The 17,035-nt window shown below is 43.0% G+C and overlaps 1 protein-coding gene across 1 annotated transcript in view; it reads left to right on the forward strand.

Moving 5' to 3' along the window:
• Positions 1-17,035, forward strand: part of DOCK5 (dedicator of cytokinesis 5) — a 234,068-nt gene that overhangs the window by 207,435 nt on the left and 9,598 nt on the right. Inside the window, exons 42-48 of the mRNA XM_030816990.1 lie at positions 880-961; positions 2,781-2,865; positions 3,689-3,775; positions 6,437-6,613; positions 10,892-10,975; positions 11,905-12,042; positions 14,517-14,683. Of these exons, the coding sequence (XP_030672850.1) occupies positions 880-961; positions 2,781-2,865; positions 3,689-3,775; positions 6,437-6,613; positions 10,892-10,975; positions 11,905-12,042; positions 14,517-14,683 (820 nt within the window). The remainder of the gene's footprint in view (positions 1-879; positions 962-2,780; positions 2,866-3,688; positions 3,776-6,436; positions 6,614-10,891; positions 10,976-11,904; positions 12,043-14,516; positions 14,684-17,035) is intronic.

The raw sequence follows: 17,035 nt of genomic DNA on the forward strand, positions 1-17,035 counted from the left end.
TGCAGACACACCATCCTCTCAAGCATTCTGACGCAGGTTCCCATTCTGTGTAAAGTCTTTGGGACCCTAATAGCATTAGCTGGTGGTGATGACATAACAAAACAGGAGAGATAATAGACAGATGATGGATATGAAATATACTTCCTAGCCTGATGGGGAGCTTAAGTGGAACATAGACTTCCTATTTTGAATTCTGGATTCTGTTGTAGACTTTGAGACAGTATCTCTGTCCTGGTGGGTTGGGGAGCTAAGACTTTCTAAGACTCGATCATTAAATCAGAGCAGGAGCGCTTACCCTTGAGCTGCTTTTGAAGCCTAACTTTACCATTTACCAGCTGTGTGATGTTGGATTTTAACCTCTCTTATCCTCAGATTCTCCATCTGTGAAAAGAGAATAAGAATATCCCTCATGTAGAGTTGTTGTGTATATTAGCGATAACACATTCAAAATACCTAGCACAGTGCCCAACTGTGGCACTGGATAAACAGACGGGATCCAAAGATAAAAGTAATTCTTGTTGCCTGGGCTCTGAGTCTGGTGATTTCAGAGGGATGCTTGTCCCAAGAAATTGTTTAAATCCATTTCTAAGTACCTATTTCCTGATATTGCATTGATGTCTATTTCCCTATGGCAAGGGTTGTTTGCCAGATGTCTGACCGAAAAAAAAAAAAAGACCCTAGGATTAATTGTAATCACTGAATAAGGCATTGCGGTGATACACAAAGGAACTCCATTTTCAATGCAGTCCTGGCATTGAGGTCAAAGGGAGTGATTGGTGCTGGTGGCATTTCCGGCTGTGAAGCAGGAGGAACAGGGGTGTTTGGTGTCTGACACCTTCGCGGCCCCAGCCCCTCTCCTTTCCTTAACGAGCTCCTCAGACATGCAGTGCTTCACCGTAAAGCCAGTGATGAGCTTGCCGCCCAGCTACAAGGATAAACCTGTTCCAGAACAGATCTTAAAGTAAGTGGTTTTTCATTTAAAAAAAAAAAATCTGTGTCTAGGCACAGTGGCTCACATCTGTAATCTCAACATTTTTTGAGGCTGAGGGAGGAGTATTGCTTGAAGCCAGGAATTTGAGACTGGCCTGGGCAACAAAGTGGGACAATGTCTCTACAAAAAAGAGAAAAGTTTGTCTCTCACTCACATTTGTTTGGAGTACATCAAAACCAAAGCCTTACATTTATTGCAGTTTGCAAGACCTACTGTCTATTCTACTTTGAGTGTAAGATAAAAGCTTGGTAATACAAAGGGATGTAGGGGTTTTGTTTTTTTTAGGCAGAAGAAAATCAGAAATTTCACACCTAGCTTTCAGATCCCTGAGCTTTTATTTTCACCCAAAAGCATCACAGAGGAGTGGCTGGTCCCCAGTGATGGAGGGGCTCATTCCTTGTCTTGAAAAGCCAAATGCTAATAGTATTGATAGAACTGTTATAAAACTAGACTAATGAGTTCACAAATGTATGTGTAAGCGCATACACCCTTTTTTTTTTTTTTTTTTTTTGAGAGACGGAATCTTGCTCTGTCACCCAGGCTGGAGTACAGTGGTGTGATCTCGGCTCACTGCAACTTCTGCCTCCTGGGTTCAAGCAATTCCCCTGCCTCAGCCTCCCAAGTAGCTGGGATTATAGGTGCACGCCGCCACACCTGGCTAATTTTTTTTTTTTTTTTTTTTTTTGAGACGGAGTCTCGCTCTTTCACCCAGGCTGGAGTGCAGTGGCACGATCTCAGCTCACTGCAAGCTCGTCCGCCTCCCGGGTTCACGCCATTCTCCTGCCTCAGCCTCTCTGAGTAGCTGGGACTACAGGCGCCCGCCACCACGCCCGGCTAATTTTTTGTATTTTAGTAGAGACGGGGTTTCACCGTGTTGCCCAGGCTGGTCTCAAACTCCTGAGCTCAGGCAATCCACCCACTAAGAGACAGGGTCTCGCTGTCAACTAGGCTGGCATGCAGTGGCATGATCATAGCTCACTGCAATTTCAAACTCCTGGGCTCAAGAGACCCTCCCTCCCACCTCAGCCTCCTGAGTAGCTGGGACATACATCACCACACCTGGCTAAGTGTGTGTGTGTGTGTGTGTGTCTGTGTGTGTGTGTGTGTGTAGATGGGATCTTGCTGTGCTGCCCAGGTTGGCTGGTCTTGAGTTCAAGCGGTCCTCCCACCTCTGCCTCCCAAAGTGGTAGGATTACTGGTGTGAGCCACCACACCTGGCCACATATACCTTTTCAAATTGTGTGCTGTGACTTTGAGGCTGAGGCGGGTGGATCACTTGAGGTCAGGAGTTCAAGACCAGCCTGGCCAACATGGTGAAACCCCATCTGTACTAAAAATACAAAAAAATTAGCCAGGCGTGATGGTGCGTGCCTGCAATCTCAGCTACTCAGGAGGCTGAGGTAGGAGAATCACTTGAACTCGGAAAATGCAGCCTGCAGTGAGCCAAGATCACGTCACTGCACTCCAGCCTGGGCGACAGAGTGAGACTCTGACTCAAAATAAATAAATAAATAAAAATAAAATAAATAACTAAAATTGTGTGCTGTGAAATAAATTCCTAAGTAATATAAAAGTAAGGTGTGAAATAAAATCAAATTGTGCACTTTCTCAGGCCTTCATGTGGAGGCACTATTGATTATGAGAAACTTAGTGGGTAAAACTCAGACCAGGCAGACAGGTGGGTGGAAGACCTCCAACAGATAGGTGGTGTTACAGGTTTTGTTGAAGTCAAGTCGAGGAGTGGTTGTTCTAAGAGAGAAAAATACAGCATTGCTTTGTCCTTCTCCAGCTACTACAGAGCCAATGAAGTGCAGCAGTTCAGATATTCCCGGCCGTTCCGGAAAGGAGAAAAGGATCCAGAAAATGAATTTGCTGTGAGTTCACCCCTTTTGTCCTTTAAGAGGTAAAATTGACGGGCTGAGCACGGTGGCTCACGCCTGTAATCCCAGCATTTTGGGAGGCCGAGGCGGGTGGATCACGAAGTCAAGAGATCGAGACCATCCTGGCTAATATGGTGAAACCCCATCTTTAGTAAAAATACAAAAAAATTAGCCAGGCGTGGTGGCACGTGCCTGTAGTCCCAGCTACTCGGGAGGCTGAGGCAGGAGAATTGCATAAACCCAGGAGGCAGAGGTTGCAGTGAGCTGAGATCGCACCACTGCGCTCCAGCATGGGCGACAGAGCGAGACTCCGTCTCAAAAAAAAAAGGTAAAATTGACATCCCAAGTGGAGGTCTTCCACCTGCCTAACCAGTTTCCACAGTTCCACAGTTCCACAGGAGAAACGATGGCACCCCTGGGAACAGAGGCTTCACCTGCTGATTACCTAGACAGCAAGTGCTAACTGCCCAGACAGCCAGCTGTCATCTGCATGGAGAATGCCAGACTAGGAGTCCAGAATCTGGACTCTTCCTGGGCCTGCTGCTCATAATGACCCTGGGCTAGTCGTAACTCTCTAGACCTCACATTTCCCTCTGTAGGGTGAGAAGTCCCAAGTAGATGATCCCTTTCGGCTTTAAACATCCAGAATCCTTGAATTTTATGAGAAAATTTGGCTCATTCCCTACGAGGCATTTGAGAATAGAATCTCACTTAACTGAAACAGGGAGTTTTGCTATTTTCCCTGGGAATTGACCAACATTTCATGTTTTCCTCCTGGGTATTGACCAACATTTCATGTTTTCCTTCTTGCCACCAGACGATGTGGATTGAACGGACCACGTATACGACTGCATATACCTTTCCTGGGATTCTCAAGTGGTTTGAAGTCAAACAGATTTCAACAGTGAGTCATTTGAAATTGGCACTTGGAAAAAAACTTTCTGTCTCCAAATATAATAACAGCCTTTGTTGAATTCCCTCTGCAATTCACACCAGCTTGACCAGCCTCCTCTGGCCAACTTTGTTTTTCAAAAGAGAAATAAAAGGCGTGATTGTATAATAGAACTCCTTTGTAAAACTGATGTGACAACGCCAGCCCTAAAGGTCACTCACAGTGAATGACTCTTTTATGTCCAGAGGAGTGGTGTCTGCTCAGCGATCCTGCCAGCACCCAGAAACATTTTTGGAATGCTGCTTTGGAGTTTCCTGTCAATTACATCTTCCCTCCCAAAGCCTGTTCTCTTCTTTTATTCTCCGCTAATCACATCCACAATCACCCTAGACTCCTCCCTCTTCATCTCTCCCAAAAGCTGCTCATTTTACTTGTTTAGTATTGATTAAATCTGTTTTATTTCCCACCTCCTCATTGGCCTCCCTGCCATGCATGGCCTTCTCAGGTCCAGTTACCTCACTGCCTCAGTGGGAATTCCATTAAGGAAATCTCACCATTTCGTCCATTCTCATGCTTAAAGCCCTTCCATGGCTCCAAGTACCTGGAGTATAAAGCCTGTCCTCCTTAGCACACACACATATGGCCTAACTCTTCTGCCCCATCTCCTAGGCAATCTATTGGAACTTTACTGCTCGTCCTATGCTAATTTCAGTCCTCTGTGACATTGGATCGTTTTCTCTGCTTGAAACACACTCTTGCAATTTCTGCACCTAACTAACTCCCATCAAGGTTCAGTTTAGGCACCAGCTTCTCAATGAATCCATCTCTGGAACACCCAAGTTGGGTGACCTGCCCTTTGTCTGTCCCCTGGGGCATCCTGGGCGTGTTTGTAACCTACCATGTTTACATGTGCTGAGACCCTGCTAACACCATCAGCTCCTCCAAGCCATGAAGTACATACATCTTAATCACTTTTGTATCTGTGGTGCATAGCATGGCACTTAGCCTAAAGTAGGTGTTCAAGAAATGTTTCTTGACCAAAGCTGAATTGAAGTTTGATGTGTTATAAGTCATGGCTAGGTACAGTGGCTCATGCCTGTAATCCCTGAACTTTGGGAGGCCAAGGTGGGAGGATCACTTAAGCTCAGGAGTTCAAGACCACCCTGGGCAACATAGCAAGACCCCCACCTCCACAAAAAGAATAGCTGTGTGTGGTGGCATGTGCCTGTCATCCTAGCTACTTGGGAGGCTGAGGCAAGAAGATGGCTTGAGCCCAGGAGTTGTAGGTTACAGTGAGCTGTGAATAATTGCACCACTGCACTCCAGCCTGGTCAACTGAGTGACACCCTGTCTCTAAAAGAAAAAAAAATTAGACATTATTCCTCGTTATGGATATGAATTTTGGATGGAGACTTTTGGAATCAAGTCTGGAATAGGAGGTCATGTTGACTGATAACGGGTAAAATGAAGAAGGAGATACTTTTTTTTGTTTTTTTTGAAACCTGATTTTGTAGACATTTCCATAGGAAGAACTCTCTGACTCTGTACTATGTCTCATTTTCTTTTCATTCAAAATTCAGCCTGTATATTCTAATACATCCTATTATTTCTGACTTCTGATAACCATAGAATTCATACTAAGATTATGTATGGTCTGAATGCATGGCCTCCAAGATCACTTACCTCTTTTCATGGAGGAAGCATCAAACGTTTTACCAGTGGATATTCTTGGTGGTGCAGAAGTGACTCAGATCTGATATCCTGCTATTCTCTTGTCGTTGATCTTCTCAAAAGTCTCCAAGGAAGTGTTGCCTAGGAAATGATTCTTACTACAGGTCCAGTTCTTTTCTTCTCAAATTTTCTGTAGACATTTTGTCCAAGGAGTAATCATTACCATAGCTCCCATGTTTAAGTCATCATTCTACTTTGTAAGGAGATTTTAAGTAGCTTATTTTGTATCTTACCAGTATTCCAAAAAATTGTGGTGTCCTTATACGCTAGCAGTCCCCAATCTTTTTGACACAGGGACTGCTTTCCTGGAAGACAATTTTTCCATGGACCTGGGGTGGGAAGGTGGGGGGTGTTGGGGGATGGGGATGGTTTTGGAATGATTCAAGCACGTTACATTTACTGTGCACTGTTTCTATCATTATTATATTGTAACACATAATGAAATAATTATCATGTGGAATCAGTGGGAGCCCTGAGCTTGTTTTTCTGCAACTAGAAGGTCCCTTCTAGAGGTAATGGGAGACAGTGACAGATCATCAGGCATTAGATTCTCATAAGGCATGCACAACCTAGATCCCTCGCATGTGCAGTTCACGATAGAGTTTGCACTCCTATGAAAATCTAATACCGCCACTGATCTGACAGCAGGCAGAGCTCAGGTTGTAATGCGAGTGATGGAGAGCAGCTGTAAATACAGATGAAGCTCCCTTCACTTACCTGCCGCTCACCTCCAGCTGTGTGGCCTGTTTCCTAGTAGGCCACGGACTGATACTGGCCTGGGGTTTTGGGACCCCTGCTATAAGCTTAACCTTGATTAGCAAATCTTCCCTTTTCTATAGCTTGTGGGCATTTTATACCTTTTCAAGGGAAGAGTTAAACTTTTTTCATTCTTTACTTGGAGCTGACAAGTGTCCTCTTTCTCCCATGTGCTCTGTCACTCAGGAAGAGATCAGTCCTCTGGAGAATGCCATCGAAACCATGGAGCTGACCAATGAGAGGATCAGCAACTGTGTTCAGCAGCATGCCTGGGACCGGTCCCTCTCTGTGCACCCCCTCTCCATGCTGCTTAGTGGCATCGTGGACCCGGCCGTCATGGGGGGCTTCTCCAACTATGAAAAGGTTCGCTTGGTCCTAGAATCCCCTAGGGATTCACTGACCTGGGTGTCTGTGTGCCTCCCTCTGTGCCATTTGCCACTGACAAATTCATTTCCTACAGCTGCTCTAAGAAATGTTCACTTTCCCTCTGGCAAGTGGAGTGAATGAAACGATTGTCCCTGACTTCTTAGAGACTATCAGCAACCCAGCTGGTATAGAACATTGCCTAGTAAAGTGTCACAGAAAAAAACCCAACATGCCTCTGGTCAAAGCACCTGTTATTCTGTCTCCCCTGAGGGTTATACAAACTAATGGGTGGACCCCGGCACCCAGGCGCACTGGAAATGGAGCAGCATCTCTGGGGATGGCAGAGCCACACTCTCTTTAGAATTAGCTTCTAGGGGCGGGGCACAGTGGTTCACACCTGTAATCCTAGGACTTAGGGAGGCCGAGGCAGGTGGATCACTTGAGATCAGGAGCTCGAGAGCATCTTGGCCAACATAGTGAAACCCTGTCTCTACTAAAAATACAAAAATTAGTCAGGCATGGTGGCGCGTGCCTGTAGTCTGAGCTATTCAGGAGGCTGAGGCACGAGAATCACTTTTAACCCCGGAGGCAAAGGTTGCAGTAAGCCGAGATTGGGCCACTGCACTCCACCCTGGGCAGCAGAATTAGCTTCGAGGACCCCCGCCTGACTTGGTGTGCCAGAGGTTGTGTGGACAACTGATGGCCCTGACTCTACAATTAAATTAGTTCAACTAAGTATTCTTAGTAGAGACACGAAAGCAGTACTCGGCACAACTTAATCCATGGCATAGGGTTAGGATGTAACAGCATTTAAAATACACAACATGCATTCAGTTTATGTTAAGTATAATTAATGGAGGCAGAATTTTTCATTGCTTGGTATGTTTTCAGTGGCTAAATATTTTTTGAATATAAACTTTTTGGATATAAATCAGTATTTGGCAAGGACACCCCTGTGGAGCCACCTGGAAAGTGGGTAGAAATTAAAGGAGCCAGAGGGGAAGGGTGAGCGGCATTAACTGGGTGGTGCTCTTGTGTCCGTGTGTGTGTGTGTGTGTGTGTGTGTGTGTGTGTGTGTGTGTGTGTCCTGGGAAGAGCAGGAGCTTTGCACTCAGTTGCTCCCAGGACCCAGTTCTGGCCTCCAGTTGGCCACTGTGTGCTCTGGGCAACATGCTTCACCTCTCTGAGCTCCATATATCTGCAAAGTGAGAAGAATGCCTGACTTGGCCCGGTACGGTGGCTCATGCCTGTAATCCCAGAACTTGGGGAAGCGGAGGCGGAAGGATCACCTGAGGTCAGGAAATCGAGACCAGCCTGGCGAACTTGGCGAAACCCTGTCTCTAATAAAAATATAAAAAAATTAGCTGGGCATGATGGTGGGTGCCTGTAATCTCAGGTACTGGAGAGGCTGAGGCATGAGAATTGCTTGAACCCGGGAGGTGGAGGCTGCAGTGAGCCAAGATTGCACCACTGAACTCCAGCCTGGGTGACAGAACAACATTCCGTGTAAAAAAAAGAAAAAAAAGAAAAATGCCTGACTCACAAGATAGATCACAGGATGGATTTGGAAGATTAAGGGAGACATCCTGTATAGAAGGAACATCAGACAGTGCTTGACATAGAGTTGAGGCTTCACCAGTGTTGGTTTTCTTCCTGCCTACTTGGAGCAGATGGTGTAATTGGAATGTTCTTCATGGGTGGTGACATCTGTGCTCTGTGGCTGCCACTATGATCATCTTCTTTCTGTCCTTTTTCTCAGCCTCTCAGCCTTCTCTAGCCTTGTTATACTCAGCAGCTAGGAAAGACTCAACACCAGAGACAAATTCTAGTTTGTCCATATTAGGTGCCGTAATAATATCCAGTGTTACAATGGCAGTCAATATAAAAATAGGATCTAATTTACACTACTTTTTAAATACTGTAATGCTTTCAGTGTGTACTTTTTCATATATACTGTTTGGTACTAATCTTCATGTATTTTTTCCAAGTATTAGTTTTTACAGAATACCCCCAATCACAGATTTATATATGCCAATATCTGTGAATAATACATAATATCATATGAAGTTTTTCCAGCTTCATATGACAGTGTTCATTTGACAGTGTTCATTGACAGTGTCAATGACAGCTTCATTTGACAGTGTTCTAATTAAAATGAACAAAAAGCTAGGATAAATAAATAAATACATATATACATACATACATTTCGGGACCTTTGGCTTAAAATACTAATGTATTCATTTAATTAATATGTATGACTGCACATTTCTAAACATAAGAAAAAGGTAAACTCATTAATCACCATGATGTATTGCAATCAGTGGAAAGCCCATCATTACATATTTGATGTAATATGTAATGGTAATAGGTAATAGGTGAAGTATTCTAATCCAGCTCTTTATTCATCGCCAAAGTGATAAGAACACAGGAGCTGTGTGCTGTAATTCATCTCCCCTTTCTGTTCTGAGGCAGAACTCTGCTAGAAAAATGAATTTCAGGGCACTCGACTCCAGTGTTCCCTGATCTAACCAATACTTTGGGAATTTCCATGTGTTCTACCATTTAGCAAAAACAAAATTGTTACAACTTTCAAAAATTTCAAGTACTTGTATTTGAAAGGTAAAAGTCAATGAAAACTTCAGTAAATACTCCTTTTTCATTTATACTGACAGTCCCTCTAAATGTGATCCTGGCTAGAATGAGCCGTTTTGCTCATGTATTATATTGTCATGCTTCTTTTTGGGATAATTATTTCATATATATTCGTATTCTCTGTTGTATTAGTTTGCTTGGGCTGCTGTAACAAAGTTCTCCAAACTGGGTGGCTTAAAACAACAAAAACTTCTTGTTTCACTGTTCCATGAGCAAGAAGTCTGAAATCAAGGTGTCACAGTGTTGGTTCCTTCCAAGGATGTGTGAAAGAATGTTCCATGTCTCTCTTCCTGGCTTCTGGTGTCTTCTTGGTGCTCCATGGCTTGAGGATGCTCCTCCATGGCTTGTCGATGGCCATCTTCTTGCATCTCTTTACATAATGTTCTCCCAGTGTTTGCACTTCTGTCTCCAAATTTCCCCTTTTTATAAGGACACCAGTTATATGGGCTTAAGGGCCCACCCTACTCCAGTATGTATGACCTCCTCTTAACTAATTAAATCTGCAACAGCTCTGCTTCCAAAAAGCACAGGTCACATTCTGAGGTACCAGGCGTTAGGACTTCAACATAGGAATTTTGGGGGACATAATTCAACCCATAATGTCTGCTCCCAAGACAGGCTTTGCACATACTTTGTTTGCCATGCAAAATGGGCCATTCACTTTTATAAGTCTGTCCTGTAGTTCCAGGAGCTCTTGGTTTTATATAATGGGGGGTTTGGCTTTCATGGCATTAAAGCAGAAGACTGAAGGGGAATCTGAAGGCTGGTCTTTGAAAGCAGTTTCAGAAATGAATGTTAAGGTCTGGGAAGAAAACATGTCACTCCAATTTTGGACTCTGTTGGAAACGTTTGCTGCAAACTTCTATTTCTCTTTCCTGATGAATTCTGTCTTTAAAACAGTGCCCTATGTAAGGCCTGTGTTTGGAATTTAAGTTTGGGTTTTATTTACCTGTTATAGGGACTTAGCTGGGCGGGGGCGGGGGGGTCATGAGTGTTTACTGGCGAGCATGGTGCTGATGTATAATAATAAGGGCAACCAGCATTTAATATTTTGAAATGTCTTTACATCTCCATCTCATTTTCTTTTTAAAATAGCATTTGGGATAGGGGATTAGTAAGAAAGTGCAAATATTAACCTTCACTTAATATAGGAAAAAAGCATGATATAGCCAATATCACGGGACGAGAAGAAAAACTGTCACCTCCGTCTCCTGTTTTTTAACTTTTTACTCTTTCCCTTATAATATCTATGCACTTAATTTAATGATTAGCCTTGAGATAGTGCCATTTCGCCTTTACTTTTTTCTTTGGGAAAGTTATTTTAACGAATGACGTTTTGCTTTGTTGATGATGATTATTTGATTAGTGTGTGTGTGTGTGTGGTGGGCTGGTGACTGCTAAGAATGTAGTTTTGCGAAGAATTCGCTAATCAAGGAAAGACCACACAATAGCACACACTTTTTTGCATTGCCAACATAGTATAAGAGCTCTCCCAGGAAAGGGATGCATTTTTAGTTAGACACACCTGGTTCTTCAGCACAGGACTCATGTTTCACCCTTCCAGGCTTTCCTGCACAGATAGGAATGTGTTCTAATTAAAACTTGCATATGCTCTGTTTTTAGGCTTTTTTTACAGAAAAGTACTTGCAGGAGCATCCTGAAGACCAGGAGAAGGTTGAGCTGCTAAAGCAACTAATAGCATTACAGGTACAGGACAGCTTTCCTCTGCACTCCTGGGGAGGCCACAGTGTGGGACACCCATTATTCTCCAGGGCTTAAGTCTACAAGCCCACTCAGGGTTACTTTTCTTTGTTTTTTTAACCCTTGTGAAACCACCACCTATGTATGTATTTGTTTGCTTGGCCGGCAGTTAAACGGCCCAGGGTTGATGGAGCCTTCTTAAAGCTGAGATCAAAGTTCATCAGTTGGGGCCGGGCACAGTGGCTTATGCCTGTAATCCCAGCACTTTGGGAGGCTGAAGTGGGTGGATCACCTGAGGTCAGGAGTTCCAGACCAGCCTGGCCAACATGGTGAAACCCCATCTCTACTAAAAATACAAAATTAGCCAGGCATGGTGGTGCATGCTTGTAATCCCAGCTACTCAGGAGGCTGAGGCAGGAGAATCATTTGAACTCAGGAGGCAGAGGTCGCAGTGAGCCGAGATCACGCCACAGCACTCCAGCCTGGGCAACAGAGTGAGACTCCATCTCAAAAAAAAAAAAAAGTTCATCTGTTGGTTTCCTGGCATGTGTGTCCAGCTGACAGATGCTGGCCTCATTTTTTTCTCTCAAGACTTCAGTGGGCAGTGGTAGAAAACATGACTACCAAATTCAGTCTAAGACTTGAACCTATCAGTTGCTCATCCATGGAAGTGCCCCAGGACCCCATTAGATTTGCCTCATCCCACAGCCCTTCCCCAGTTTAGGGCCAACCTGTATTCTTGGTGTGCACATTTTCCCACATCATTGACCAAAGTCCATCCAGTCCACAAGCCCTACACTGAGAAGTGGCCTTCCCATTGGCCAGCACCGTGTCTAGCAGTTTACCTTTCCACCCCATCCCTCCCTTCCCCAACCAAATCAAAACGATCCCCCTTCCTGAAGCACATTGCACTCATTTTTTGCCCTTCTTTCCAGATGCCCCTGCTAACAGAAGGGATCCGCATTCACGGGGAGAAACTGACAGAGCAGCTGAAGCCGCTGCATGAGCGGTTGTCTTCTTGCTTCCGGGAACTCAAGGAGAAAGTAGAAAAGCACTATGGGGTTATAACACTGGTAAGCATGATCTCAGTAGCCTTCACACCTTTTTCTAGGCTCTGTGACCTTTTTTGACACTGATTCGTTTTTCAGATTCCAAATGAGTTGTAATAACTTAGCTATGGCATGGAAATAGTGGGGCTGGTGGGAGAGAGTGTGTTCCCCTCTTGGTGACCTTGAACAGTCCTTGTGCTGGTCAGAGGTTCTCCAACTTGAACAGAACCTCCCAGAGGGCTTGTGAAAATACAGATGACTGAGCCATCATAATCCTGAAGTTTATGATTCCATAGATCTGGGGGTGGGGCCCAAGTAGTTGCAATTCTGAGAAGTTCCCAGGTGATATTGATGCCGCTGGTCTGGGGACAACACTTTGAGAACCACTGTACTAGACATCAGGCCAGGTGCAGTGGCTCACAGCTGTAATCCCAGCACTTTGGGAGGCGAAGGAGGGCTGATCACTTGCGGTCAGGAGTTCGAGACCAGCCTGGCCAACATGGTGAAACCCCATCTCTACTAAAAATACAAAAAATTAGCTGGGCATGGTGTCAGGCACCTGTAGTCCCGGCTATTCGGGAGGCTGCGGCAAGAGAATTGCTTGTACCCAGGAGGCGGAGGTTTCATTGAGCTGAGATCACACCATTGCACTCCAGCCTGGGCGACAGAGCGAGACTCTTGTCTCGAAACAAACAAACAAACAAAAAAAAAAACCAAAATAACTCAAAGTTTTCTGAATCCTAGACACTGGTTATTCTCGTGCTGGCTGGCCAAATTCTTACATTTTTTCCTAATCTTAGAAATAGTATCTATTTTGATGAAAAGTGTACAGTTTTCACGCCTTTGAAGGGAAGAAGGAATTGTGAATTACATTTCATATGCATGTAGCTGCTTTCATAATTGCTTTTGATGAGCTCCTCACAGCTACAATTTTCTTTTCTCCTCCTGAGCAGTTCAGTGGATAGTGCATGTACTAACCTTTTCTCTCCAGCAAGTGATGGTGTAATACGTTCTAGCTTTACTTATCTGCATTTTTTTCTTTGAATTCATCCTGTTCTCTTTAATGGTCTTACTCTATTTGTTTTGTTTTGTTTTTGTTTTTGAGACAGGATCTCTCTTTGTCACCCAGGCTGAAGTGCAGTGCGTGATCACAGCTCACTGCAGCCTTGACTTCCCAGGCTCAAGCCATCCTCCCACCTCAGCCTCCTGAGTAGCTGGAACTACAGGTGTGCTCCACCACACCCAGCTATTTTTTTTTTTTTTTTTTGAGACAGAGTCTCGCTCTGTTCCCCAGGCTGGAGTGCAGTGGCGCAATCTCAGCTCACTGCAAGCTCCACCTCCCAGGTTCACACCATTCTCCTGCCTCAGCCTCCCGAGTAGCTGGGACTACAGGTGCCTGCCACCACACCCAGCTAATTTTTTGCATTTTTAGTAGAGACAGGTTTCACTGTGTTAACCAGGATGGTCTCAGTCTCCTGACCTTGTGATCCGCCCACCTCGGCCTCCCAAAGTGCTGGGATTACAGGTGTGAGCCACCGCACCCGGCCCACACCCAGCTAATTTTTAAGACTTTTTTGTAGAGATAGGGTCTCACTATGTTGCCCAGGCTGGCCCCCAACTCCTGGACTCAAGCAATCCTCCTGCCTCAGCCTCCCAAAATGCTGGGATTACAGGTGTGAGCCAGCATGCCCAGCCCTTTAATGGTCTTATTCTTAAACCCCTTATTTTCACATTATTTCCTCAAACCAAAGCTCTGAGCTTCTTTTCATGCTCTTTTCTCCCCCATTCCTGTCTGCCCACCTTCAGTACACTTTCCTCCAGGGTATCTTTTTGAGTGTGTCTTTCAGCCATTAAGTGTTCAGTCCTGCCTTCTTCCTAAGACTGTGCCTCCTAACCTGCTGCTACTTAAGTTTTTCTAGGAGCATTTGTCTTTTGCACACACATTGCTAGACAGCAAAGACCGTCTTCGACTTAATGAGCTTACTCATTATTAGAACTAGGCCAGTATTAGTGAGTCAGTTTCATATGGTGGCATCTGGGGGTAATCCTACTGGTGACATTTCTAGAGAACATAGGATTCACCAGGTTAAGCTGCATGTCTACAGTGTCAATCTAAAAATTTTCTCTAACCCCAATATTCCATATTTTAAAAGACTGAAAGAAGCTGAGCTGGGGAAGCAGACGGAAGGTTTTGCTATTTATTGGAGAGTGTGAGGCACATCTTAATTTTTTCCTCTCTCATGTAGGTAGCAGAAAATTATGACAACTTTGTCTCTAATCTTAGAATCAGGGAGGTTTAACCAAAGTTGTACCTATAGCTAACAGTATCAGTAAGTGCAATATTTAACAACAGAGGCAGCACAGGCACCAACCAATCAGAATGGGGTGCCAGCCAATACAGATGGGTACTGGTTAGCCACAAGCAAACAGGGCAGCTGTGCCAGTTCATAGGAGCTGGATTCCAGGCCCGCTAACCATGTGGAGTCGTATGTTTTCAGCCACCCAACTTGACGGAGAGGAAGCAAAGCCGCACAGGGTCTATTGTGCTCCCCTACATCATGTCTTCCACTCTGCGGAGGTTGTCCATCACCTCAGTCACTTCCTCTGTGGTTTCCACCTCTTCAAACTCATCTGACAATGCTCCTTCCAGACCCGGATCTGATGGGTAAGGGTTTCATCTTTAATCTGCAGGAAGGGCGGAGTAACGTCTTACTAATGTTTGCCTTTAGCCACGCATCACTCCTTTGAGAAAAATAGCCTTTGGGTCATCTCATTGTCTTCCCCATGAGGAATGTCATGATTAGCAGAATAATAACAACGGTTACTAAAAATGAAAAATGACAAATCACCCATAATCCTACCACACTATTACATACCTATAGTCATTACCTATTTTTTTCATCATTTCCATTTTAAAAAATAAATTTTTACATTTATTTTATGAATAGGTTTTATAATCACATGACATGAAATTCCAAAAGAACCAAACAATATGTCACAAAAAATCTCCCTTTAATCTCAGACTTCCCACTACAGTAGAACCCCTGCAGTAGCCCCACCCCCAGGGCCAGATGATGCTAACATTCACGTTCTTGGTACCCCCATGGCAGCTCTTTATAGATTCACAAGCATTGCGTAATTATATGTTCTTCCCCACACTTTTTTATATGAATGGTAGAATTTTCTTTACTTTGCTTTTTTCATTTACTATTATATCTTGAAACTCATTCCATTTCAGAACATAAAAAGCCCCCTCTTTATGCTTTCTGTAGCTATAGATATAGCTCATTGTATGTATGTGGCACGATACAGATTGAGTATCCCTCATCCAAAATGCTTGGGGCCAGAAGTGTTTTGGATTTCGGATGTTTTAGTATTTTTGGATATTTGCGTTATACCTGTTCAGCATCCCTAATCCAAAAACCCCAAATCTGAAATGTTCTAGTAAGCATTTCCTTTGAGTGTCATGTCAGCAGTCAAATATTTCGCATTTTGGAGCATTTTGGATTTTGGATTTTGAGATTAGGGATATTCAACCTGTATATTCTACCAGTGCTTACTGGTGGTCATTCAGTTGCTTTCACTCTATTACTGTTACTTCAGTGTGACAATAAATAACCTTAAACACAAGTTATTCTGTACATATACAACTATATCAATATGGGAAAAATCTCGTATATGAAATTGCTCTGTCAAAGATGTATATTTGCAATTTTGAAAATTATTCCTAAACCGACTTCCATAAAGATTATAACAGTTTACACTCCCACCAGCAACACACAGGAGTGCCTAGTTACTTACCCTAGCCACCAAACTGTGCTCTTAGTCTTTTTAAATTTTACCAATCTGATAGGTGGAAAATATTTTCTTGTATAGTTTTTGTTTGTTTTTTGGTTTTTGTTTATTTTTCTTGTTTTGCCTGAAGTTGAACATCTTTTCATTTGTTTATGTTTTATTTTCTGTGACCTGCGGTCAAATACTTTTTTCTGTTGAATTGTTGGCCCTTTGTCTGTGAAACGAGTTGAAATGTTTTCTCCTAATTTCTCCTTTATCTTTTGACTTCTAATTTGTTGCTTCTAATTTTTTATTGAGTTGTGCTGATTTTTTTATGTAGTTACATAATCAATCTTTTATTTTATGACTTCTGGATTTTATTTCACAGTTAAAGGCCTTTCCCACTCTAAGATAACACAAAAGGTACTGTTTTTTTCTTTTTCATTGACTTTTAGGGTTTCACTATTTATAATTTTGTCTGTAATCCTTTAGAATTTATTCTAATATAATATGTTAGGTATGGAGCCAACATTTTTATTTCCAAATGGCTACTCAATTCTTCTTATAACATTTAGTGAACAAGTCATCTTTTTGTTTTTTTTTGAAATGTCAATGTTATAAAAAATCAAATTTCCACATATTCTTTAGTCTGTGGACTTTTTTTTTCTATTTCTTGGATTTACCTGTCTATTCATGTATCAATACTGTGCAATCTTAATTATTATAGATATAAAACATGTTTTATTTCCTAATATTCCTTTTCAGAATTTAATGTGGCTAGTGTCGCTCATTGCTCACTGTTGGATCAATTTGTCTACAATCCTATTGCTATTTTTATTAGGATCATGTTAAATGTATGGACTAACTTTAGGAAGACTGATGGCTTTTTGATGCTGAGGCTTCCTTGCCAGAAACATAAAATGCCTTTCCATATGTTCAAACTTAAAATATTTGAAAGGAGTTATAGTTATGTAGTTATGTTCTTTCTGCCTAAGATTACTATTTTTAAATAATATATTGCTAAAGTACTGGAAACTTTTAAAAGAAAACAATGCTTTATTACTTCATCACTCAAAGATAACCACTGTTAAAGCTCAGGTATATAATACCAAAAAAGTATGTTTATTTTTTATTTTTTATTTTTATTTTTTTGAGATGGAGTCTGGCTCTGTCGCCCAGGCTGGAGTGCAGTGGCGCGATCTCGGCTCACTGCAAGCTCTGCCTCCTGGGTTCATGCCATTCT

This window comes from Nomascus leucogenys, chromosome 8 (assembly GCF_006542625.1).
Source record: "Nomascus leucogenys isolate Asia chromosome 8, Asia_NLE_v1, whole genome shotgun sequence".
NCBI lineage: Eukaryota > Metazoa > Chordata > Mammalia > Primates > Hylobatidae > Nomascus > Nomascus leucogenys.